Source organism: Caenorhabditis remanei, chromosome X (genome assembly GCF_010183535.1).
Source record: "Caenorhabditis remanei strain PX506 chromosome X, whole genome shotgun sequence".
NCBI lineage: Eukaryota > Metazoa > Nematoda > Chromadorea > Rhabditida > Rhabditidae > Caenorhabditis > Caenorhabditis remanei.
This window is the reverse complement of record NC_071333.1, coordinates 21138732-21164747: the sequence shown is the minus strand read 5'-3', so window position 1 is coordinate 21164747 and position 26016 is coordinate 21138732. Positions and strand designations below refer to the sequence as shown.

At 40.1% G+C, this 26016-nt stretch overlaps 7 protein-coding genes across 7 annotated transcripts; 4 read left to right on the top strand and 3 right to left on the bottom strand.

The window, feature by feature from the left end:
* Positions 1 to 760: 760 nt before the first annotated feature.
* On the top strand, positions 761 to 1526 carry GCK72_026240 (uncharacterized protein; the record flags this gene model as incomplete). Its single annotated transcript, XM_053736761.1, has 2 exons — positions 761 to 1157; positions 1294 to 1526. 2 exons carry the CDS (start codon positions 761 to 763, stop codon positions 1524 to 1526), a joined length of 630 nt encoding a protein of 209 aa, XP_053580327.1.
* Positions 1527 to 2277: 751 nt separating this feature from the next.
* Positions 2278 to 5976, bottom strand: GCK72_026239 (uncharacterized protein; the record flags this gene model as incomplete). Its single annotated transcript, XM_053736760.1, has 3 exons — positions 2278 to 2397; positions 4371 to 4888; positions 5925 to 5976. 3 exons carry the CDS (start codon positions 5974 to 5976, stop codon positions 2278 to 2280), a joined length of 690 nt encoding a protein of 229 aa, XP_053580326.1.
* An 863-nt stretch (positions 5977 to 6839) lies between these two features.
* On the top strand, positions 6840 to 9324 carry GCK72_026238 (uncharacterized protein; the record flags this gene model as incomplete). Its single annotated transcript, XM_053736759.1, has 7 exons — positions 6840 to 6981; positions 7036 to 7350; positions 7440 to 7628; positions 7684 to 7980; positions 8035 to 8457; positions 8507 to 9146; positions 9195 to 9324. The coding sequence occupies 7 exons, from the start codon at positions 6840 to 6842 to the stop codon at positions 9322 to 9324; spliced, it is 2136 nt and encodes a 711-aa protein (XP_053580325.1).
* A 596-nt stretch (positions 9325 to 9920) lies between these two features.
* Positions 9921 to 10694, top strand: GCK72_026237 (uncharacterized protein; the record flags this gene model as incomplete). The annotated part of the gene is made up of 2 exons (XM_053736758.1): positions 9921 to 9981; positions 10315 to 10694. The coding sequence occupies 2 exons, from the start codon at positions 9921 to 9923 to the stop codon at positions 10692 to 10694; spliced, it is 441 nt and encodes a 146-aa protein (XP_053580324.1).
* Positions 10695 to 11351: 657 nt separating this feature from the next.
* Positions 11352 to 12105, bottom strand: GCK72_026236 (uncharacterized protein; the record flags this gene model as incomplete). Its single annotated transcript, XM_003102002.2, has 3 exons — positions 11352 to 11417; positions 11505 to 12022; positions 12069 to 12105. The coding sequence occupies 3 exons, from the start codon at positions 12103 to 12105 to the stop codon at positions 11352 to 11354; spliced, it is 621 nt and encodes a 206-aa protein (XP_003102050.2).
* A 2254-nt stretch (positions 12106 to 14359) lies between these two features.
* On the top strand, positions 14360 to 16661 carry GCK72_026235 (uncharacterized protein; the record flags this gene model as incomplete). Its single annotated transcript, XM_053736757.1, has 8 exons — positions 14360 to 14681; positions 14760 to 14954; positions 15242 to 15535; positions 15621 to 15794; positions 15849 to 16022; positions 16074 to 16259; positions 16486 to 16605; positions 16651 to 16661. The coding sequence occupies 8 exons, from the start codon at positions 14360 to 14362 to the stop codon at positions 16659 to 16661; spliced, it is 1476 nt and encodes a 491-aa protein (XP_053580323.1).
* Positions 16662 to 23860: 7199 nt separating this feature from the next.
* On the bottom strand, positions 23861 to 25896 carry GCK72_026234 (uncharacterized protein; the record flags this gene model as incomplete). The annotated part of the gene is made up of 5 exons (XM_053736756.1): positions 23861 to 24027; positions 24075 to 24212; positions 24258 to 24360; positions 25187 to 25748; positions 25793 to 25896. The coding sequence occupies 5 exons, from the start codon at positions 25894 to 25896 to the stop codon at positions 23861 to 23863; spliced, it is 1074 nt and encodes a 357-aa protein (XP_053580322.1).
* Between the last annotated feature and the right edge of the window lie 120 nt (positions 25897 to 26016).

The window sequence follows — 26016 nt, the reverse complement described above, 5'->3', positions numbered from 1 at the left end:
TGGACATTTGTAGCTAACTGTAAAGTGGGTCTAAATGAAGTATTTTTTTAAGTTTACTAGTTGGTGTAATCAATCCCTGGTCGCAATATTGTAAATTTTATTACTTATTTTCCAGAAAACAAATCTCCGTGATATACCTGCGGACCCTATTAAGCCAGAACTCAATTCATCACCTAATGACGTGGTCCCAGACAAAGATCTGTGTAGTTCTCTCAACCGAATTGTGTTATCAGAAAAGCGTCAACATGAAAAAGGTAGGTTCCGGGACTAGAATTCATAAAAAAAAATTGCCTGAAATTGGTGATAGCTACCTGTCATAGCGTATTGTGAATTTGATAGCCTTTAAAAGCTGAACCGATTCATTAAAAGGACGTGATGCAAACGAAATCCGAAAAATAGCTAACTTGCGTCTGAACATATCTGACCCATCTGCGAAAAAAATTGGACAGCGCTTTCCGCGCTCATAACGTTATTTTTCGTCAAAATACAAAATTAATACTTACTTTTTAGTCATCACAATAGGTATCCCAAACTTGTCGAAGTGTCTAATGAGTAAAAATCCATGTTTTGTCCAAACAAGTGCCGAATGAAAAGAACTTCTCGTTGACTCTGGAAAAAAAAACAAATTTTATGACAAACCAATGGAAAAATAAAATAAAGATGAATTATCAACTATGGATATTTATCTTAAGCAAGTATCAAAATCATTTTAATATAATTTTGATTCAATCTGGAACTATATATGTATCTGGAACTTTTCATGGAGGACAATGCAAGTGCAGACCAAATGTTGTTGGAAAAACCAACTGTATGCAAGAAATGCGACTGCGATGCTGTTGGATCTCTTGGAAATGACTACGACAAACAATTCGGACAATGTGTTTGCCGAGAGAAGGGTATTCATGGAAGACTATGTAATCAGTGTGAACCTGTATTCTGGGGATTCCCTGCATTCTGTACTTGTCAGTGTAACGACCACACAAATATCTGTGACCAGAATTCTGGAGTATCGACTGTCGTGATCTCACTACTGGATACTATTGTGATACAAGATGGATACTATGGAGACCCGAGACTAGGAGTGGTAATTCCTTGTAAAACATGCCCATGTTCAGAAGGTCCAATCATCAACATGCCGACACTTGTTTTCTCCGAAAGTCAGGAAACAATACGCAAGATATTGTTTGTAATACAAAGCAAGTGAGTCATTACTGTTTCCAAAAGTTTTGAAATGCTACAAACGTTAATATTTTTTAATGCTTCCTGAACTTAATAAATAAATATAACTTTCAGATCCCGTTACCGAGGAGAAGGATGAGGCGAATTCACTCAAAACTATTAGGGATCACCAACAGAAGTTGGAGGAACTTGCGAACGGTGCGACTGTAATAGAAATATTGATATGTCGATGGAAAGAAGTTGTGATGCTGCCACTGGAGAGTGTCTCAACTGTCTTCATCATACCGAGGGTGCTCAATGTGAAAATTGTGTTGAGGGTATTAAGGAGATGCCGAATTGAAGACTAGCCAGAGGTTAGTTGGAAAATGTTATACTCAGATACAAGAATCACGCATTAGAGAACTTTTACCCGTTTCTGATTCCAAACTTTTCGAAAACATCATTTCCATTTTTCAAAAAATCACTTATCAAAACAGTTCCCTTTATTTCTGATTCCTCTTAGTTTTCGGTTACTTTTTCTCCTTCCTTGCCACGACAACGTCATCGGGATGCAATGTGATCAATGCGCTGAGAACCATTTCAATCTTGCCAGTGGTACTGGATGAGAGGGTTGTGGTCCAAATAGAGTTGTTCCAAAGCATGTGGGTGTTCCAAATCTTCAAAGCAACATCTTTGACGGATAACGACAACGTAAACCAGGCCGTGAAGGAAAAAAGTGTGATCAGTGCGAAGATTTGGTCTGTGGAGACCCTACAACCTTATCCAACCTAAATTTCCAGATGCGTCTGCAATGAACTAGGAACCAACAGCACTAAAGAAACCTGCGACCGAGTTTCCGGATAGTGAAGAATAAATATGGCAATTAATGTAATATAGAGTTTGACGGAGTATCATCTCAATTCACTAGAGGCATCACCAACCACTGGCCATTCTATAGAGGCTCCGCCACCTTCCTCATCTGTCTTTCATCGTTATAAGAGTCTGGTTTTGAAGGAAAAGTCGTCTGGAGCAAATGAGCGGACTGACCGTATCTGGGAGATGCTGTTGTCCAAATGAGGCAAGTGAGTTTGTAAAGTTGTATTACCGGATTTCATGAAACTAATCAATTTCAGAACAATTGAAAACGTGACGTCCGAGTTTATCCTCTTCAACTTTCTTCAATTTGTCGAATGTGAAGGGGGATGTAACTGCAACTGGTTTTTCACAAAAGATGGCTGACTGGAGAATATGGAAAAAAAGATTCACGACACGTTTATCCCCGTCTTCATGCAGTTAGAAATCAGGGAAAACATGGACAGTTAGCGTCCAGCACTTTGGCTCTGAGAAATTGTATTATTCAAAATTCCACGTGGATTACCGCTGAACACATAATTTGCGCGATATCCAAAAGCCAATTTTGCCATGAATACTCGTTCCGTAGAGTTTCCCTGAAATCTGTCGTCAAGTGACCACATAGTTTAACACGAAGGTATCCAAATCGCTGAATATTGACTTAGCATATGATGCCGTCTACACAAAGAGAATACCAACCGGTGTTCAATTCAAGAAATTTCAAAGAAGGTTAGTCTGACCATATTTGTAGCATACCAAGTTTATTTTCTTATTTTTCAGGTTTCACAATACCACATTGTTTCGGTCAGAAAGAGCACTATTGGAACGCGAAGGAAATGGACAAACAAGAAGAGTTTTTCGCATTTCCGAACTTCTCGCATGCTCAATGAACTAATAGAAAACGACGCAGCGACCTAGATATATTGATTTCCAGAAATTCCGCTGTACAACTGAGTACTTTGACCAAAAACCTTTGGAAGGATGTCCGCTGAAAGTAATAGTTTAACCAGTCACACGTATGATGATGAAGACATCGAAATGTTAGCTCTGAATAATCACACAGGAGAATGAGGAGAAATGTAACAGAATGAGACATTGCGGCCAAACCAAAATTTTGGCATTGTCAAGAAACCAACCTAGCGTAGTATCGTTTTTGGATTCTGATTAAATCGGTCGATTTGCAGGTGGAAAATTGAGAGTTATATCACAACTAAGTGAGTAATTTTGATATTTGATATTTGATATTTGATATTTATTTAACTATTTAAATATACAGAAAATGTCACTGGAGGTCAGGTACAGTCCCTCACGAGACTAAACCTGAGAAAGGAAACCGGGAATAAGGAATTATAAAATAGGTGTTGGGCAAGGGGGAGGGAGAATAAAGAAAGGAAAAAAAATCAAAAAAATCAGAATCGTGCAATATTATTTACAAGAAGAGAGTTGAATTCCGATGGGCAAAGGAAATGGGGAACATTAATAGTTAAGGCATTCCAAATAGGTATTACAGTTGAGAAAAAATTAGAGCAATTAGGATTTATACAGATAAGAGACATTGGGCGACGGGAGGAGGAACTTAACCTGACATAATAATTTTTTCTGAGTCAAACTGGCATCAATTGAGTTTTCCTTTTAGGTCTATCTAAACTCCATTGCAATCAGCGGCGTGCACTGAAGAGAATTCTGCGATTAACAATTTAAAGCTATTTTGGAGTGAAAATACTTCAGGTCATTTTTCCCTCTTTTGTTGTTCCGTTTTCTCAAAACTTCCGTAGTCATTGATACTTCTTTCAGATGACCGTAATGTCAACTAGCATCGAAAAACACGGACCAAAACCATTCCAACTTTCCTGCGACAAGAAACTCTAGAAATTCAAATGGAAAATATCGAATTCTCTGAATGTTCTACAAAGATTTGGATATATTCGACTCTTCCGACTAATTTTTTGAATAAATTGATATGCATATGTGAAGATTCGACTGCTATTCCTTTTTTGGCTGAGAGACGATTAAATCTTTTGATTTCTTTTGAAAATAGAATTTGCAATCTCAAATTTTGAGTTTTTCCTTTTTTTCTCATGAGAACTGCTCAAGGAGTTGGATAGTTTTGACAAATTGATGGTTTTTCAATGATGTTTCAATTAATTATGCACGATTTATTAACATTTTTGAGACAAAGTTCAGGAAACATCCATAGACAGATATGTTGTCAATCATCACAGCTCTATGATGATTCCATCTTTTCGCTTTTCACTCGTGGGTCCACGATCACGGTTTTGTTTTTATAAAATATCATAAATTAGCTTGCAAAGGTTCTCTGTCCGCTATGAAACTTCGAAAATCTGATATAAAAAACTTACTTTCACACGAATTCCCAAATTTTCCAATCCCATAGCGTTAATGATACCAACTGCAGCTTCTGCGAGAATTGGAAGAGCAGAACGTGGAATAATTTTGTCGTTAGAGTAGACTACTCTAAAGAGGAGTTCGTTTGCCAATTTTTCCTTTCTCGCTGGCTGTTCTGCTTTCACTTTCTTTTTATAATTAACAGAATGAAATGCTGACAAAATAGGATCCCGATAACGGATAGACTTCGTGACGGGTGTTGCGTGCTTCATCTTTGCCTTATTTCGAACTTCTTTGCAATGGTTATCAAAAATGGATTTTCTTGCAAACGTAGCGTCACAGCAATCGCAAGTGATGGTGTCAGCAAGCTTGTGGACAGTGGTCATGTGGAATTGGAGCGGTTTATGCTCGTTCGGCAAGCGGTCATCGCACAAAAAGCAGTAATGCGTTGGAGGATGGTCTCCGTAGACGTGTTCACGAAGATTTCTTTCGTACTTAAAGACTTTGTGGCAGTGACGACATGGAAAATGATCTGGGATTCAATATAGAGAATTTAAGTGTTAAAATAAATGGGGTTGGGTTATTGCATTTTGACGGGGTACTGTGCGATACAAAGTGAGAACTCGAAGATAAAGCCACTAAAATAGTAATGAAAAACAGATTTACAGAGAAATGAAAATTCATTTTTAAATAGTACGTCGATAAAACAATTTTGCAGAAATAAAGTATGGAAAAATCAAAAGTCATAGGTACAGTGCCGCTCAAATTAATACTTTGCCTGTTCTAAATGGAAAATAATGAATTTACGAGATTGTGTTAGATTTTAACAGAAAAAATAGAATATTAGTTCAAATAGTTACAGATCTGCCGTAGTTGTGAGAAAAATACATTTTCTTAATTGTTTGTCAGTTGGTTTTTTCAGTGAATTTGATTATCGCCTATTTTCGGTTCATTAGTGCTTCTTTTCTTTCGCGTGTTCAGTTTTTCTGTATAGTTGTAACATGTTTTTTGTGATTGTATGTGTAATTTATGGTTAATAAGAATAATTTTCTCAGTAGAAACAAAAGGTTGCTTTAAATAGTTACAGATCTGCCGTTAGTTGTGAGAAAAATACATTTTCTTAATTGTTTGTCAGTTGGTTTTTTCTCATAATACATTTTCCCTACTGAAAATCATATTCGTTAACCTTTTTGTTTTCGTGAGAAGGCTGGGTGACCTAATAGACCAACAGTGTATGCTGTGTGTGCACTTGTTCTGCAAACACCGCAACGCGCAATTGCGGACTACGCCTACTCGCAGCCATTTGCCCTCAATGGTCCCGACCTCATTCACTCCTCTTTTTCTTCTCTTGCCCCCTTTTCCTTCTTCCGGTCTCCCAAAATATTGCATCACGCATTTTTTGAGCATAATGCGTAGATAACCTCTATTTCGTCTTGCGCAAATTCAAATTTGGCGCTCAGTCAAATCCAGGTCAAGTGACCAGTGACGGAACGAAGAACTGTGGAGGTGAGTTAATTCAAAATTACAAAAAAAGCCAGTGATAAATGATTATTTCAGATCAATCCAACCATATGACTGCATTCTCCGACGACGAATGAAGATTCGAAGCTCCGACCACATATGGCATTGTCAAGACTGATGCATGTGTTAATTCCGGCGTTTGCATTTCTTGGGACATCGTCAGATGCAAACGCTTCCATCTTTATGCAATGCGGCCACTGGTTTAAAGAAGCGACATTTGTAGTGCTGGAGTTGACAATTGTTGATGGACGATCCCTCTCCGGAGTTTTCACACCCCACTCCAGCTCGTTTCCGAAATCCACCTCTCAAACTCGACATGAGTCAAAACCGGAGACAGTCCTGTTGAGATTGACGTTGACTTTGCGGTACGCTGGAATGTTAGTCGGCATCTCGACAGACATTCACTGGATGTTGTGCTCTCCTTGCATTGGGCAGAGATTCTTCCGGGCACTTTCTCATATCAACGTCGCCCTCGAAAAATGCTCCGTAACTCTGCGGATTGACGCGACCTTCACCATCCCAGTCGTTTCTACCCAGCAACTCATATTCACATACTCACATCTATTGCATTTATTTTGCAGTTTTTGGAGGTGTTTTGCTGTGTCACATTAAAATTGATAGGACCTTTAATATGATTTGACGTTTTTGTGTCTGCGTGTCTTCTCTTTCCTTTCTCAACTTTCCGCTGTCGAGCGGGTTCATTCGCCTCTCTCGTCATAATTTGAAACTATTCTGCTTCCTGATCCATTTCTGGGATATTGGTTAGAGCCAAACTTCTTGTGTCCCTCTCATCTTTCTCGCAGGGGTCTTTTTATTTTTTGAATTCCGTGCGTTGCTTTGACTTCATTTGGTTTTCAATAGCTTTTCAGTCACTGTTCTCTCGTTTATCACGTTCTTTTAATGTATATATCAGTCCTCATTCACTTTTTCGTTTTCCAGGTAGCTCTACTCAACATTCTGAGATGTCATCGTCTAAAGGCACTCGCCCTAATAGGAATTTCATCCCAGTAAAGCACCGTCCGGCGGGACTTGTCTCTCAAGAAGACGATAGTTATCGTTCGCGATCAACCCCAAGAATCGGCAACAAGCCGTCCTATAAGCATGGTGAGTGTAAACTGCCCAATAAGAATTTCTCCAAAACTATATCTGACTTTTCAGAGAATAATCATGCTAATGGAGTTGACGATTCTCCTCTTGGGCAAGTCTTGGATTTTAAGTTGAAGACTTCGAATAGATGCGTCACATCTATTAATGAGCGGAAAAGTGCATCCAACTATTGTTCTACCCTCGACAACAGCAATAACCAGAATTTTCCAACCAACTACTCTATTATCTCCATGAGTTATTATCAGGAGGACAAACGATTGAACGGAAATGGAAGCGGTGACAAAGGACGGGACAACCAGCGCGGGAACCGCAATTCTAGCTCTCGGTCTGCAGTTGGAGTTGGAAACAAGACATTCAATGGCTATGGTGAGTAAAGATTTTAGGCAAAATGACTCATCCAACACATCGAACTCCATTAATTCTCCAATTACGACGCCTAAAATTATCATTTCGAGACAAACACCATGACAAATCGCTCCTCAATTATGATGATAGTGATGACGTGTTTGTCGACAAAGTCACGTTGGATGCCAGCGTTGGGAAGAACAAATCTTCGGAAGGACCCAATTTCGAGGATGCACGCACCAAACGTGCCCGTTCCTGCTCTCGTCGTAGTTGCACCAACAAGTCCTTCGCAGCGTTGGGTGAGTTTATTTATCCGAATTTTATAGAAAAGCTTCAACATATTCCCATTTTCAGACGGCTGCTACAACAAGGACTACATTCCTGTCACGCATCGTCCAGCCAGAAAGGCTGACGACCTCTTTTGCACTCGCCCAACAGTGCCACGTGGCGGCGTGAGAGTCGCCTTGAATCAAACATTGACTGGAATTGAAGACGGAAGCTCTCAGGCAAATATGTTCACCAAAAGAGGTACCCGTAATGGGGATTTCATCCCACTAAAACACCGTCCGGCGAGACTTTCCTCTCAAGAAAACGATAGCTATCGTTCCCGATCACACCCAAGAATCGGCAACAAGCCGTTCTATAAGCATGGTAAGTGGAAACTGCCGAATAAGAATTTCACAAAAACTAAATCCGACTTTTCAGAGAATAATCATGCTAATGGAGTTGACGATTCTCTTCTTGGGCAAGTCTCGGATTTCAAGTTGAAGTCTTCGGATAGATGCGTCACATCTACTAATGAGCTGAAAACTGCAGCCTGTATCGTTCCAATGCAACCCAACTTGTTTATCATGAAAGATGCTGTTGTAAGTCAAAAGTCGGGACACTATAAACAGGAGGTATCTGGAGATGGTCGAGTGACGAGTATTGTGAATAGTGAGAAGGTCACGAATGACGGAACAGTCGAATGTGTCAACTCTCGACTTAAACAATTGATCACTGAACATATCCAAGCACAAAATCAAGAGGACGCCAAAGTAAACAATCCAACTGCTCACAAGCACATTCAAATTTTGCCTGGAGTTGAGCGTTGGTTTTGGGAACTTACCGGAACCAACAACTTCCAAAGTAAGTTAATTCAAATAACCGAAAAACCTATTATAAATTATTATTTCAGAACCATCAAACAACATTGTCCCATATTCCGACAACGGATCGGGATCGGGAGATCTGACTGATGGTGTCAAAACTACTGACCGTGACTTTGTTGTGAGAAAGTGCCAAGAAGAATCTTTGCCCAAACTCCAAGGCCAGTGGAATCTTGTGGAGATGCCGTCAAATATTCCAGCGTACCGCAAAACCAACGGCGATCTCAACAAAACGTTCTCTGGTTTTGATTCAACTCGTGTTGAAGATTTGTATTTGGAGGACGAGTTGAATGAGACTATCAGAAACGACGAGAATGATGATACATTGGAAATTGCTAACGGCAACACTGCCAATATCGTTTGGTCGGACCAATGGACACATTTCATGAAAATGAAAGAGTTTGCATCTGACGTTTTCCCAAGCAGTGGGATTGCCGGCGTTTACACTTGCTGGGCTGGAGGAGTCCCAGAAATGCCATATATTGTAGTCGCGAAAGATTTCATCATGTTTTACGGCAAAACTGAGGCGCCACAGAGGATGCCTCCGTACTTTCAGTTTGAGCTCCTTCCTTTGGTCAAATCATCCGATGATCGGATTGTGCCCGGAGTTTATCACTACGTTTCAGTTGATCACGAGATTTGGCCGTCGTTGATGTCGCTTGGGGACCAGTAAGATATTATGATTTCTTAATTTTTATCAAATGTTATTTTTTTCAGTTTGAACAATGCCTGTCACTCAGCAGACATCATCTACTACAATGACGATAATCTCAACAAGGTGTCGACGTCTTCCGTTTCTTGCTCGAGCAAGAAACAAAAAGGATTCTCTCATGATTTCTCTAACTAAAGTGTTTATTTGTATATTGTACTAGATTGTGCGTTTAATTTTCTTTTGCTTTTCGAATGTTGCCTTCCTCGTGCTATCAGTATTAAGTTAATCTTCGATTTATTTATTTATTCTAAATTTTTTGATTAGCCAATTCTTACACAATTGTGGCAATTGCGAAAATAAACTGTAAATGAGAATAGTTTGTTTGAGTAGTTGGTATTGTTATTTTGGTCTTTTAGGTCGTATGATAAAAACTCAACCAGCTACAAAGAAAAAGGTCTTAAAAATACAAAACCGTTGTTTTTGGTAAAAAGAACCATAACAAATATTACGAAAACTAAGCTAAATGGTGATCTAGCTACTGGTGGAGTTTTGGAACCACGAGCTGTTTCGCTAGGATAATGTTGCACCTCCAGCTGAAACATCCCAGAATCAGCCTTCCGTATTCATTTAACAATAAAGAAACGCTGAGAGATAATAATTGTTACGATACGATTTTTTTTTCTTAGTAAAACAATTTGATATCATTTACGCTTATGTTGTTATGTATTCTCATGCAAGCGGTCCGAGAGGTACCTAGTTTCTGACGAATTGATGATAAATTTTCGATATTCATGTTAATTAGTCGTGATTATTTGGAGTTTCAAGAGTACTCAACACAGAATGGGCAAAAAGGTGAACAATCATTCATCACTGCATTTTCTTTATTTAATTTTCATTCGTTTCCGTGGAATCTCCAGCACTGCTCATTTACGAGCATATTGTACTAATAAAATTACTAAAATTAACTTTTATTTTTCTCTGATTTTTTGTCTTAGAAAACTTTAATGCCTCTTTCATGAAAACTCATGATTTTTATTAAAATCTAAGATTAAAGTATGCTCTCTCGTCCATCTCAATGAAGAGATAAGACTTTTAAAGTAGTCATTGTGTTTTGAGCAAATATTATGTCGCAATTAATTATAGCCTGGAGTATACGAACATTTTACATATTCAAACTTATTTCAGAACGCTCGGTGCTTTGTTTAGAAGTTCTCGCTGCAGCTAATCAAAACAAGGACTTCCAGCCGAAAGCCACCAAGTTTCAGAAGATCAGCGTAATGAGAGGTCGCCCAATCAATACTTGCGACATTCGAGGCTGCAACGGACTTCCCTATCCGGAAAAATTGACCCGAGGTACCAAGGCTGCCATGGAAACGTCCGAAAGACCCATATATGTGGAAGTCGAGAGAGCGACGTGCGAGAGTGAACGAATTACGCTGGCACTAAAACCGATGTCCAGCAGGCTAGCAGTCTTTGACACAGTAAAGAACTTGGCTGAAGAACAGGGCACCATCGTGTATCCGCAACTCCCAAGCGTTCCTGTTCGCCATGGATTTTCGACATGAACAAAGACGCTCCAATCCACCAGCTGTTGGAAGCAATCCTCGGAGGCAAGAAGATCGCCAAAAGGAACGTTCCGGACAGGGGTGTGAACGTTTTTCTGCATGATTGCCACTCACCGACGAGCAACTAGTGTGCTGAATCATCCAGATTCGCACTTCATTCAGCTCCCAACTGTTTCATTCTCTCAATAGATAATCAAAACATGAGAATATTTCAGGTCATTTTTTCTTCTTCTGTTGTACCGTTTTCTCAAAACTTCCGTAGTCATTGATACTTCTTTCAGAAAACCGTAGTCCTAAGCAATAAACAACACAAAGCAAACAATGCCAGCTTTCAAGTCACAACAAAACTCGAGGAATCCAAATGGAAGACAATGGATTCTTGATATGTTTTGAAATTTGAAACTATTCGACTACTTCGACTAATTATTAGATTAAATACATATACGTTTCGGAATTCTCTCGGAAAAACAATTTGCAATCACAAAATTTTTGTTTTTTCCTTTGTCTCATGAGAACTGATCAAGGAGTTGGATATTTTGGACAAATTGCTGATTTTTGTTGATTTTTCCCTCGATTATGCATTATTTATTAACATTTCAGAAAAGTTTGACACAAACTTCACAAGAATTCGACAAATAAAATATGTTTTCTCACTCATCACAGCTCTATGATGATTCCATCTTCTCGCATTTCACTCATAGGTCCGCGATCAAGATTTTGCTTCTGTAAAATAGAATTGTTAAGCTTGCAGACTGTTTTTCACGTTCTCTGTCAGATATAGAACATTAAAAACTATTTAAAAAAACTTACTTTTACAATAATTCCCAAATTTTCCAATCCCATAGCGTTAATGATATCAACTGCAGCTTCTGCGAGAATCGGAAGAGCAGAACGTGGAATAACTTTGTCGTCAGAGTAGATTACTCTGAAAGGGAGTTCCCTTGTAGATTTTCTCTTCTCCGCTGGCTGTTCTGCTTCCACGTTCTTTTTATAGTTGACAGAAGGAAATGCTGTCAAAATTGGATCCCGATAACGGATAGTTTTTGCGATGGGTGTTGCGTGCTTCATCTTTGCCTTATTCCGAACTTCTTTGCAATGGTTATCAAAAATGGATTTTCTTGCAAACGTAGCGTCACAGCAATCGCAAGTGATAGTACCAGGGAGCTTGTGGACAGTGGTCATGTGGATTTGTAGCGGTTTATGCTCGTTCGGCAAGCGATCATCGCACAAAAAGCAGTGATGCGTTGGTGGATGGTTTCCGTGGACGTGTTCACGAAGATTCCTTTCGTACTTGAAGATTTTGTAGCAGTGACGACATGGGAAATGACCTGGAATTGAATACTGAGAGTTTAAGTGTTCAAGTAAAGAACTCACCGGCATCTTTGAGTTTGGGAGCGACGTTGCCTGACATCTGATTGGAATCACCACGACTATTTGTGGGTAGCCAAGTCAGAATCACTGACAAAATTGTTTCAAAGAATATACTAGAATAACAGAAAAAAAAGAAAAAGAGGGAGAGACGATCGGTAGGTTTTCTCGATTCGCTCGCTCCTCCTATTTCAAAATAAACAAATGGAAAAGATCGTTCTCGGATGATTCATAGTTTGATGGGGTTGGGGTATGCAAGAATAAGTGTTTATGCAAAATAATGGGGTTGATGTGTGACAGAGATAATATATTTCTGTTTCTTTCCTCATGTTTAGTGAAAAAGAGAGATCATTATTGCATGGGTACTGTATGATAGAAGGTGATAATTCAAAAATGAAATCACTAAATCAGTAAAAAAATTTGGAAAATAGATATTGAAACTGAAATTGGTGGGAATCAAATCGTACCCCTCAAAAGGTTGGAAACTTTGGCTGCTGTGAATGGAATATGATGAATCTTTGATAATGTGTCACGTTGTTCATGTTTCCCTTATAACTTCAACTTTCATAGAAATTGTAGATAATTGAACCTAGAGCTCAATTTTTGTCGTTGAGTACTTTTTTGTTCCGGAACTCCCTGAAAAGTTATAAGTCAATTTTGTACTAAAATTTGGTTGATTTGAAGAAGTAGTTGCTTTGATCACCTGTTACTTTTCTGTGAGTGCCCAAAAAATTTTAACTGCAGAAAATGAAGCTCTGAATTAAGACATAAGAATTACATAGAAGACCCAATCGTTTTCCATTGGCAGCATCCAAAGTTTTCAGTCTTTCGGGCGAGATTTTGCATATTAGGTTTAGCGCAACCATCAGAATCACGTTTTTTTTAAATATTATTCACCATAATGAGCGCAAATGTCCGACGTTTCATTCTTGTCAGTTTTTATGGAACGTGTGGTTTTTATGCAACACGTTTGGAGCAAAGTACCTGACAGTGAATTGAACCTAACATTCACAGGTTTGCCGACAGTTGTGAGAAAAGCACATTTTCTTAATTGTTTTTCAGTTTATTTTTTCTTATCAAACCACTTTCCGTACAGGAAATCATATCCGTTATTAATTTCTTTGTTTTCGTAAGAAGGCTGGGTGGCCTAACAGACCAACGCTGTGTGTGCACTAGTTCTGCAGACACCGCAACGCGCAATTGCGGACTACGCCCACGCACAGCCATTTGCCCTCAACGGTCCCAACCTCATTCATTCCTCTTTTTCTTCTCTTGCCCTTTTTTTTCTTCTGCCGGTCTGCGAAATGACTGAGCCATACATTTTTAGTGCAAGATGCCTTGATAACCACTATTTCATTGCGTTATCATTATGATTCCGTCCCAATCACTAAATGGTCGGCTGCTTAAAAACTCGGCAACGACTCGTTTGATATACACGGAATTTTGCTTTTTTTTCTCGAAAACAGGTTTTTCACATTGAAAATGAAAAACTGGTATTCCGTAACAAAAAAACTCGGCCACATTTCTCATAATACATGTTCAGTATTAGAAATCATATCCGTCAACTTCTTTGTTTTCGTAAGAAGGCTGGGTGGCCTAATAGGCCAACAGTGTGTGCTGTGTTTGCACTTGTTCTGCAGACACCGCAACGCGCAATTGCGGACTACGCCCACGCATTGCCATTTGCCCTCAATGGTCCCGACCTCATTCATTCCTCTTTTTCCTTGTTCTGGTCCGCTAAATGACTGAGCCATACATTTTTTGCGCACAATGCGTTGATAACCACTATTTCATTGCGCTGTACTTCTACTCTATGTTGTGCACTCCTTGGATTCCGCAAATTTTTGCGACTTTCGCCATCCCAATCGTTTCTTCCCAGCGATTTTTATTCACATATTCACATCTTTCACAGTTCTTTTGCAGTTTTCTTTTGCTGAGTCTCATGAACTCGGTAACACTGTCAATACGATCTCATGTTTTTGGGTCTGCGTTGATTCTCTCCCCTCTCAACCTCCGCTGCCCTGTGGGTTCATTCGCCGTTCTTGTCATGATTTGAAAATACTTTGTTTCTCGATTCATTTCTGGCACATTCATAGGACTCAAACGTTCTTGTACCGATCTCATCTAACGCCTAGGGTTTTTTTGTTTTTGATTTCCGTGTTGCTTCATTTTCATTTGGTTTTCGATAGGTTTTCAGTCACTGTTCTCTCGTTTATTACGTTATTTTAATGAATATAATAGTCCTCATTTACTTTTTTGTTTTCAGGTAAATTTAAACACATCAATACTCGCCAAAAATGTCTGCCAACAATGACAAGAAGACTCGCCCATTTGGAATGGGCTGGAAGGAACAAGGGAAAAAGCAAGCCGCCGCCAACGGAAACTCTGCTCTCCAACGCAATGAGTCGAACCGTGCTTGGGATTGCGAAAACGTGTTCTATGATGCAACTGGCGGTCGTCGCAACTCTAATCGATCGATACGGAATTCTTCAACGTCGAACGGAAACAAATCGAGGAATCAACACGAAGCGGCCAACCGCACCTTCGGCCACGAGCAAGAATATTACGATGCTCCGATAAAGTTCAGTCATCCGTCAAACAGATCCTTCTGTGCTAACGGTGAGTATAACTATTAGATATTGACATCGTTTTACCATACTTGTTAGTTTTGTGACATTCAATCATTTTCATTTGCAGAAGCGCCGTATTTCCATCCGACTGGCAATGGTTACAACAAAGTGCAACGTGCGCGTGTCACAAGTAATACAAGCACCAATAGTGGGACGTGTCGTGATGAACTGAGTGGAAGTCTTGGTGGTGGTCGAACAACGAAAAGTTCCAGGATCAACTCTGCAACGTCGAATGGGAACTTGATGCTCCACGGCTATTCAGGTTAGTGATGTTCCACGGTTATTCAGGTAAGTGGGATATATGTATATATTCTGTTTTTGACATATTTTTGCTGTTTTTCATAATAATTTACAAACAACTTTTGAATAGCAAAAATATGTCAAACACTGTGAAATTCTGAGTTGGCGCGAGAAATGATTCTGCGTCTCGCCGATACTTTTTCGTTTGCGGTGGAGCGCAGTTGTAAGAAAGGGTTAGCTGCTAATAAGTGAATCAAATGACTTTGAAAAATTTCAAGTAACTTGTAACAATAAAATATCAAATTTCAGGCGACCAACATGAATACTCGAAGGCCAGCGGAGAGCCAATCCATTCGACATATGTCAATCGAAATGGTGGAAATCGTACGAAAAGTGACTCCAGCAGCTATCCAGCTCCCGATGTCAACTACATTAAGAATTTCGTTTCCCAAAACGCAGTCAAATCCATCGGTTCCTATCAAAAACAGAAAGCAGTGAATGAAAGTGCGGGCGAGCACCGAGGACGTGACAACCAGCGCAGAAGCCGCAACGCCAGCGCTCGGTCTGCTGTTGGAGCTGGTAACAAGACTTTTAATGGATATGGTGAGTGAAGGTTTCAGACAAAATAGTTCATCTAACAGACCTTCATTAAATCTCCGGCTACGACTCTTAAAATTTCAATTTCCAGAGCTCCAGCTCGACAAATCCTTCTTGGAGACGGATTCTATGATGTGTGATGAGGTGTTTAACGACAACACCACGTTGGACACCACTGGAAGACAAGATCGTCTGAATTACTGCACTCGTTCAAGTCATGACCGCTCCAGTTCTTGCCGCACCAACAAGTCTTTCCCAGCGTTGGGTGAGTTTGTTTATCCGAATTTTACAAAGAACTTCAATACATTCCCATTTTCAGACGGCTCACACAAGAAGGACTACATTCTTCTCACGCATCGCCCAGCCAGAAAATCGGATGATTTGCACTGCGCCCGTCCACCACTCCCACGCGGTGACGAGAAAGTCGATTCGAATAAAACATTCTCTGCAATTCGATATGGAAGCTCTCAAGCCAATGTCACCATCAAAGGAGGTACCCGAATTTTTACCAAGCTGTCCATACCATTAATTTATACTTTTTCAGACCCTGCTGACTGTTGTTACCCGCCTTTGCCAGTCATTCCTGTTATTGTACCGCCAGCAGTGAAACCAGCTGAAGTGCCGGTTGTCTGTCCGGCACCAAAAAAAATCAGCCAGTTGGAAACGAAAAATCGTTGCACAAACCAAAAAGGAACCTGGAAAAAAAGCAATCGCAGCTTTCGAGCTAATGGTATGTAGATAACTCAAGTTCTATGTGATATATTCTAGGCTTCTCTTTATTTTTGTACATTTTCTAAGCTGACATCGAGTAACAATCAAACATTCCACGAACTAAGTTCGAAGGATTCACTGAAAATTGTTTCTCTGAGTTAGCTAGAACGCAGAACAACTTGTGAAAAATTAGTTGTTTGAAACATTTTTTTCAAAAACTCGCAAAGTAAATTCCATGATTTCAGCTGGATATCAGCAGGGGCCGTCGTTGACCCATGAAGAGCTCCTTCAAGAGCTCACAAAGTCTGCGCCCCACAAAAAGGACACAAAGTGCAAAGTTCCAAAAGAGAGGCTTTTTGGATTTGGTTAGTTTTCTATCGTTAGTCTAACAATCACAATTTTTCTTTCAGTCAAGCAGTAGACCATACGTCGACTTTGTCGCGCCCAGCGGACGCGATTTATAATTGTTCTATAATTATTCTATAATTGTCGCATCATTTTTTCCAACCACTTTCACTTTCCTCCGAATCGTGCCCTCCCTTTCATCTATTGAAGTAATTATCCTCCCACCTTCTCAAGCGAAACCCTCTCGTTTCGCCTCAATTGCTTTTCCGCATCAGCACGTCAATTATCTTCTTATGGTTTTTTGAGGACGAAGGATGGCGGTATGATTTACTGCTTCCCTGAAGCACAGTGTTCCCCAGTCCAAACTCCCCAACTTTCATCTGCCTTTCACCTTCTCCCCTTTTTTCTGTGATGAATCACTATTCGTCTCACAGTTTTCAATTTATTTAATCAAAACATATCTGGTATCTTTGTTAGATTTAATTGAATTCCTTCCTCCCCTCGCCCCCGCCACCGCATCCGGTACAGCACAGTATATAAAGGAGGCTCTTTTAGCCTCCTTACAGTTTTCCTATGTTATGTAGGAATTTTATTTCTTATTTTTGATTTTAATCTTTTTATTATTATTGTTATATTTTAATGATATTTTTCTTATTCCTTAAATAAAATGGTTTAATTACCCAAGTTTGAGGTTTACTGAGGTTTCCTGAGAATACAAGTCGAGCACGTCCCCACTGAGAACATCGTTCATCATATGGTGCATCGACCGAACTGGAGGACAGTACCAAGTTTCCGATACTGATCATGCCAGACAGCAGTATTGGAAAGCTCATCATTGGAGAAATGCATGGAAAGTACCACAACGGAATCAACCACACTATTGACGCAGTCAGAAGACGATTTTGGATGGTCAGGTTGAGACAACAAGTGAAGAAGTTCATTGGAAAGTGTGTGCCGTGCCAAAGAATGAGGAAAGCACCAATTTTGTATCCGGACTTCGGACGACTTCCAGAATCACGAGTGCGAAGATCGAAACCGTTTGGAAATACTGGTCTCGATTACTTTGGACCAATCACTTACAAGAAAGAGGACAGTTCAGATGGAAAGGCATACGGAGCTATTTTCACATGCACGACAACAAGGATGACCCACATTGAAATCGTCACAGACTGCTCCACAACTCAATTCATGATGGCACTGCGACGATTCATTGCATCGAGAGGTCGACCAACCAGAATTGTCTCAGATAATGGCTCTCAGTTTGTGCTCGGACAGAAAATTCTGAAGGAAGCAACTGAGAAATGTGAGCTGACAGAGGAAGTGAAAGAGTTTCTTGGAATTGAGCAAATTTCATGGACCTTCATCACTCCGTACGCTCCTTGGAAAGGTGGCATTTATGAGAGAATGGTGCAAACATCGAAGCATGCATTCATGAAAGCCAACAGGAGGAACCGATTGACTCTTGAAGAGCTGAAGACGTCCATCAAGGAGGTAGAGGCATCAATAAATGACCGCCCACTGGTTTTTCCTGAAGATGACATTGATGCAGTTCGCCCTATTCGACCATCAGATTTCGTCAGTCAAGACATGAAGATTACCGTTCCATGGACAGACAGCGTTGAAGAGAACGATGAAGACGAGTATCTTCCATCACAAGAACTTCAAGCAATCCAGACCAAGAAGGAAACAATCAGTGCTCTCAGATCTTCTGTTGAAGCAACGGAAGAAATTTGGAAGGAATGGAGCACAAAGTATCTTTCGGAGTTAAGAGAACACCACAGAGTTCGAATGGATAAAAAGAAAGGAAACAGCAAACTTCCTCACATTGGACAGATTGTTCTGCTACTAGACGAAAACCAGCCCCGCAATTACTGGAAGATGGCGAAAGTAGCTGAATTGGTGAAGTCCAAAGACGATGTGATTCGTGAAATCCGTTTGGAAACCAGGAATGGAAAGGTTCTCAACAGAGCTATCAACATGATCGTGCCACTGAAGTTGGACGAAGAAGAGGAACCAACCGTGGAAGTATCTGAATCAACGACAAAAGATCCAGAAGGAGCCCAAGAATTGAAACAGCCAAGGTATAATCTCCGAGATCGAAAGCCGGTGAACTACACTGAAAAGCCGGAAACCAGTTGGAGTCTACCAACGATTTCAATTCCTACCAAAGCACTTCTAGTGTCAATGGTAACACTCATGTTGATCAGCGGAATCTCAGCGTCACAGTCAACAGTGGAATGTGTCAATAATGGATTGAGAATTCATGGAGCCGTGGAGTCATTTGATGCATGTATCAGAGGATTCTGTACAACGAGCAAACGAATGCAATGGACGAGTCAACAACATTCTGATGTTTGGTTTCCACCAGAACTGAAATTGAAACCACATCATGGGACAGTCAAAGTGAACGATGGAAAGTCCTTGACTATTTGGGAAGTAGACTGCCCAGCAGTAAGCTTCTGTGATACCATCGATTGCACGTTTTGCTTCAACAACATTTTGAATCCAGAATGCAGTATGTATTTCGCTATATTTGGACTCTCAGCAGCTGTATTTCTATCACTGATGCTAATTCACATCATTTGCACCGCATCAGTAACATTAGGCGCACCGTTCAGACTAGGATGGAATATTCTCAGATACATCTACAATGAGTAGTGTTTGGGACAAAATTCTCCACCACCATGAGTCATCATGAGATAAGATCTCCGAAAATGAAGGGATACTGTATGATATCTCCTATCCTAGTAAATTATCATACCCTTGTTTAACTAGGAGTCCCCGCCCCCTGTTATTGTTTCTTATGTCTGCGTCTCAGAGTCCCTCGGGCAGAAGCCTGTCCGAGGGGACAGGGGGCACTTGCAACAAGAGAGACCTTTACTCTCCAAATTCTCCCCCATCGTATTATTTCGCCCATATATATTTACTTTGATATTCTTTCTTCTGTAATAAATAGTTATTAGATTGACTGTTTATTATTTCGCCGCAAGTCGTCAAGGAAGTGAGAAAATATTATATGGTGCATACGACCAAATTCTGAAAACCCGCGTGGCAGGAACAACGAGGATCGCTTTTTTTTGAGAAAGGTACGAGTTTATTTTGATAATATTCTTGTCCGTCCTTTCTTGACTAACTGATACTAACCACCAAATTAGCTCGAGTTTTACTCTAACGCTGAGTAAAATCTCAAAATTTTCGAATTTTTTCGCTCTCCAATCACTTCGGATCGCTAATTCGGTGAAGAACCATGAGTCTTCAATTATACTTCTTCAGTACCACGAGCCAATCGACCGCATTGTCGACATTCGTGAAGAAGTATCAGAATGAGCTCAGCAAACTGAAGAACGCGACGTTGCCAATCCCAAAACAAGACATTGGACAAATTGTAGAAGTGATCGACCTCCTGGATTCAAAAATCCAAACGCTTGAAGCAACCACGATCAAATTGTCAGAGCAAATCGAAAAAATTGGAGATGAAGAAGATGCCAATGTGAAAAATTATGAAGAAAAACTCCCGCTATTGATTCAGCTCAACCAGGACGCCATTAATCTCAGGGATTCGTACCACGCAGTACTGAAAAGAATCCGATCAGAGAATGTCGAGCCTGTGGATAACAAGCAGAATATCAAGGAGTTTTCGCAAAGAAGACCAAGCATGGAAATGGAACGTCAGGTTTCCAACCTCCCACCAGTCAAACTCCCAGTCTTCTCTGGGAAAAGATGGGAATTCCAAAAATTCTGGTCGCTCTACGAAGAGATAATCCACAAAGCGGAAATCTCAAATATCCTAAAATTCACTCATCTTCTCAATCATCTTCAAGGAGGAGCGAAAGAACTACTGGATCAATTCCAGATCACGCCAGAGAATTATGACATCGCCGTCAAACTTCTCAAAAACAAATACGCGGACACTGAGACTACCATTCTGGAACTGAATGAAAAAGTTCGCAAAGATTGTGCCAAAGACAGCAGCACCCGAGAGCAAAGACTCCTATTCGAAAGATTGATGGTCGCGATAAAGCAACTGGAACGCCTTCAAGAACCCGTAGACAATCGGATGATGAAGGAACTCATCATGGAAAAGTTCAACGACAAGATCAGAAGAGCCACCTTCAAGAAGAAAATTGCTTCTTCGGAGGACTGGACAATCAGCAAAATGTTCACTGACATTGAAGAGAACATAACGCTAGAAGAAGATCTGGAACTATTGATGAAGGGCAAAAACGAGCCAAAGGAGAAAGCCGATAATCCAAAGAAGGACAGAAACCAGTCCAATAAGTCGGATCGCTCTGAAAAACAGAAGAAAACCAGATTGTGTCTGTTTTGTAAGGACTCCGAGCACCATTCCAGCAAATGCACAAAATTCGTTTCAATCAAGGATCGCAAAGATTTTTTGAATCGCGAAGGACGCTGTTTAAACTGTCATAGTAATGCACACAAAACTGCAGAATGTTACAGTACCAGGCCGTGCTACTTCTGTAAAGGTCGACATTCAAGTGTCCTTTGCACAAATCGAGGTGAATCATCTTCGCCATCTTCTGCTAACTCATCGAGAGATAGCAAACACAATGAGCAAGCCAAGAGAAAGGTCAAGACGGCGACTACCAACGTGACTCACACCGAAGAAGTAGAAGAAGCTGTCCAGTGTGAGACGCAGACAACAGAGAGAGCGCCGACGACCACTTCAAAAGCCTTCGTGCCGACAATTCAAGCAAAAGCGAGAAACAAGGTGTCGGGAGAATGGACAACAATTTCGATGATGATTGATACGGGGGCCGACAGAAGTTTTATAAAAGAATCTGTGGCAAAAACCCTCAATCTCGAAACACCGGATGGACCCACTCTACGACTGAAAACCTTTGGATCGCCTACAGCGAAGGGACCAGAGAAGTACAAAGAAGCCTCCATAGTCGTCTTCACAGAAAAAGAGTCAGCTGAAATCGATGTTCTACTGAGATCATGTGTGGTAGGGAACATCCCGAAAGCTGAAATGTCAAGAGAAGACATACGCTTCATCCATCGCAACAAGATAGACGTCAATACGGACGCGTTCGAGGATGAAGTAGATCCTGACGTTTTGATCGGAATGGATCAGATGTCCACAATCTGGATTGGTGACACGATCACCTTACCATCCGGCATCCTACTTCTGAACACAAAGTTCGGTTACACAACAATGGGACGCAAAAAGACATCGCGGGATCGCTCAAAAGTCAACTCTGTCATGATCATCAACTCAATCCAAGAAGATGAGCCATTCGAATATCTCCAAAAACAAGACGTGCTCAAATGCAATGGAGACGAATTCGCTGGATCTTCTGCTGATGAAAGAAAGGAAAAAGACAAACAAATCCTCCAGTTTTTTCGAGACACAGTTCAAAAACGGATCGAAGGATATTTTGTCAAACTCCCCCTCAAGACGAATAAGATCGCCACCCTTCCAGACAATTACCGTCTTACCTTGAAAAGATTAATAGGTATAGTGAAAACGACACCGCTGGAAGTGAAGAAAATGATCCAAGAAATTTTCGAGGATCAGGTCAAAAAGAACATTCTGGAGATTGTCACTGCTCAAACTCCAAAAGGAGAATGGACGCACTACAGTCCGATTCAGCCAGTCCTGACTCCACACAAGGCCACCACAAAATGCCGTGTCGTCGTGGACGCATCCGCTCATTACAAAGGGAACGACTCCCTCAATGATGCAATCGAGCAAGGACCGACATTGCTGCCGGACATTTTGGACATCCTGATTCGCTTCAGATCAGGAGAAACAGTCATCTTGGCAGATGTGGAGAAGGCTTTTCTTCAAGTCAGACTGAACGAAGAAGATAGAGACTTGACTCGGATTCTCTGGATCAAAGACATCAATCTACCAGCTACACCAGACAATGTCGAAGTCTATCGCTTCACTCGCGTTCTGTTCGGTCTAAACGCTAGTCCGTTCTTACTCGCAGCCACGATCATGCTCCATCTCGAAAATCATGCCAACTCCAAACTCGCTTCCAAGATTAATGAGAATCTTTATGTGGACAATCTCATATTCACATTCGATGGTTCGCCAAGAGAAGCGCTCGAGTTATACAAGGAGTTCAAAGCTATTTTCGCTGATGCAAACTTGAAACATGGGACAGTCAAAGTGAACGATGGAAAGTCCTTGACTATTTGGGAAGTAGACTGCCCAGCAGTAAGCTTCTGTGATACCATCGATTGCACGTTTTGCTTCAACAACATTTTGAATCCAGAATGCAGTATGTATTTCGCTATATTTGGACTCTCAGCAGCTGTATTTCTATCACTGATGCTAATTCACATCATTTGCACCGCATCAGTAACATTAGGCGCACCGTTCAGACTAGGATGGAATATTCTCAGATACATCTACAATGAGTAGTGTTTGGGACAAAATTCTCCACCACCATGAGTCATCATGAGATAAGATCTCCGAAAATGAAGGGATACACCGTGTCGGAGATAAGACCTATGGAGGGATACCCCGTAGCGGAGATTACAATCTCCGCGGTTATGATAAGTTATGATAAGTTATGATAAGTTATGATAAGTCATTAATTGCGATTATTAATCATGTTTTTTTACCCTCATTACGAAATTTCAATTTCTGTCAAATTTTTTCACAATTTATTAAAATTTTCCACATTTTCAAGTCTTAAAATTTCAGATTTTTTTTTCGTTATTGATCTTTGTTTAGTTTTTTAGTTCATTTTTGAAATTTTCATTTCATATTGCTCATGGCCGAGAAATCCAATTGTTGAGTCAGTTCGAGTGTAATTGTAGGTATACTTTTACAGGTAAGTTTTACAATTGGGGGTACTGTACTTTAGGAAAGAGAGACACAATGTTGAGAGAAGCAGACGGAAGAGAAAAGAGAGACACAATGTTGAGAGAAGCAGACGGCAGAGAAAAGAAAGTGTATCAAATTTTTTTTTGTATTTTGTTCTATTCTCTATACTTGGGTCACGGTCTAGCCAATTGTTTTGCCAGTTTGAGTGTAATTGTAGGTGTACTGTTCCAGGTAAGTTTTTTACATTGGGTGTACTGTACTTTAGGAAGGAGAGACACAATGTTGAGAGAAACAGACGACAGAGAAATTATAGTGTACGGGTGGGTGCCGACGAGTGATTTTAGAATGTTTCTTGTTGGGCTGGTCAAGATTAAAATCTCACTCTTCACGATGAAAAAAAAAAGACAAATCATTCAATGTCAAAAAAAAAAGACTGTTCGTGACTATGAAAATCTTTATTTCAAAAAACTTAATCAATTTAAAATTCTTGCATAACCTCTATTGAGGTCCACACATCGATTACACATTTTAAGAATCATTCGACCTTCTTCAAACGCCCAGACCAACTTTCCTGCACAACATTTCATCACAGCTACGTCCAGTTTCCCATTTGACTTGTTAAGAACTCTGAGTGGGGCATCTAAAATATCAAGATGAATAAAAACTTTGCATACAGAAAGCAAGTACCGTTAAAGCTAATTTCTCCAAATTGTTCCTTCGTGATATTCTTTGGTTTTGTTGCCCGGGTTCTCGAGATGGGAACTTTCTTGACAGGCGTTTCCAACAGTTGTTTCCTACTCTTGAAGAGCTTCTTTACCATCGACCCTGCAAAAGACAATAAGTTTAAAGCAACTGACGAATCGTTCTTACCTGAATCTTTTTGTGAGTCTGGAATCGATTCTCCGTCATGTTCAGAAGCAAATTGACTTGGCGGAGGGGCATATTGGTCGAGAGGAAGCGGAATTTGCAAAGGCTGAACCGTCGGGAAAACAGTAGGACTTGGGTTCAGAAAATCCATGAGAGCAATAAAAACAGTCACCGATTTGTATCGTTGAAAAAAGCAAAAATGATGCTTTTCACAACTTTACAGGAAACAATGCTGACATCAGAAAGTGGGCGGTGCCAAAAGTATATAAAAATCTCATGCACCAAAAATATAGCGTTTTGCTGTATACAGAATAATATGAATTCTCTGAGATCAATTAGAACCTATTCTGCGCATACAATGTGTACAAAGCCGTCAAGATGATTCATATTTGAATTTCGAACGGACATGCCAAACAGCACCTCATTTATAATTCACTGTGAATAAAGTTCTCGTTATAAAAAAATATTCTCTTACTACGAAAACACTCAATCAGCACAAGCGACAAGTGAGGAAGCAGATTCAAATGAGAAAACATACAAAGAGTGCTGTATTAGAGCACATCTACTCATGGAGCTACTTTTGTGTCCGGTGACGTTTTTCTCTATCAATTAACAATTTCATCTGATTGTCATACACATGTACATGTCCTCCACTTGTTTTATTCTTTCAATACTTGCTTTGACCCCATTGCGGTTTTCAATGTAGATGGTCTTCATTCGGTATAGTGGCCTGCAATATTGTAAACGGTTACTCTAGAGATTGTCTACTCATACTTTATGGGAATCTTACACTCGCAATCTTCATACACTGACATACCAGCCAAAAGTTTTTGCCATCGTAGATTGACGTAAAACTCTATTCTACGTAATTTGTCAAAGCAACCATCATACCCTCCTCTCAAAAACTGATTCATATCTTCATTTGAGATTACCCCATACAGATGTATGTTGGCACAATTCATATCCAGTAAATTCCTCAATGTTCCTGGTATGATGATTTCATCCAAATCAAACACCCTCTCATAAACCAACTCGTCTAGAGTCTCCAAGTCTACAGATAATGCTTTTGAGACTTGAACACTCTCCAAAAATCGAGTCACACTGAAACTTTTGACAGGATTCTTTGTAGATATTGAACATTTCTCAACGAATATGTTGGATAACCATTTGGTAACGTATTCAACTTCTTCTTGTTTTTCAAGATTAAGATCCAGTCTACCAATACTTTGGATAGAGCACAAATCCATCAATTGAATTGCAATTTCAAATCCATCAAACAGAACGTTATTCGACCAGCGACAAAGACTGTTCTTTCTAGATCTTTCGTTCATTGCACCAACGCTTATGATACCCTTTACTTCTGGACACGCGTTGCGGTAAATGGTTATATCGAATTCATTATCGCTATCAAACTCTATTGACAACGAGTATTGTCGTCTTATTGCACTTTTGACATAGCCTGATGCTTTCTTTGAGCAAAATGATAATGCGACCCTGCAAAAACATCAAATTTTTTCTGCTAAAAAGTACAAACTTACATGTCATGTGGATTCATCTGCAGAAGAATATTTTTCAATACGAGGTATGGGAAGCACAAAAGTGGGAGAGGCATCGCATTGGTGTAAGATGTTGAACTCCACATGAAAAATCAAAAAATCAAAGTCACAGACGTAAATGTGTTGTAGAACTGCTAAATGACTAAAAATATATCTTTAACATCAGAGGCATATGGAAGCTGACAGTATCATACCGTTCGTTTGAA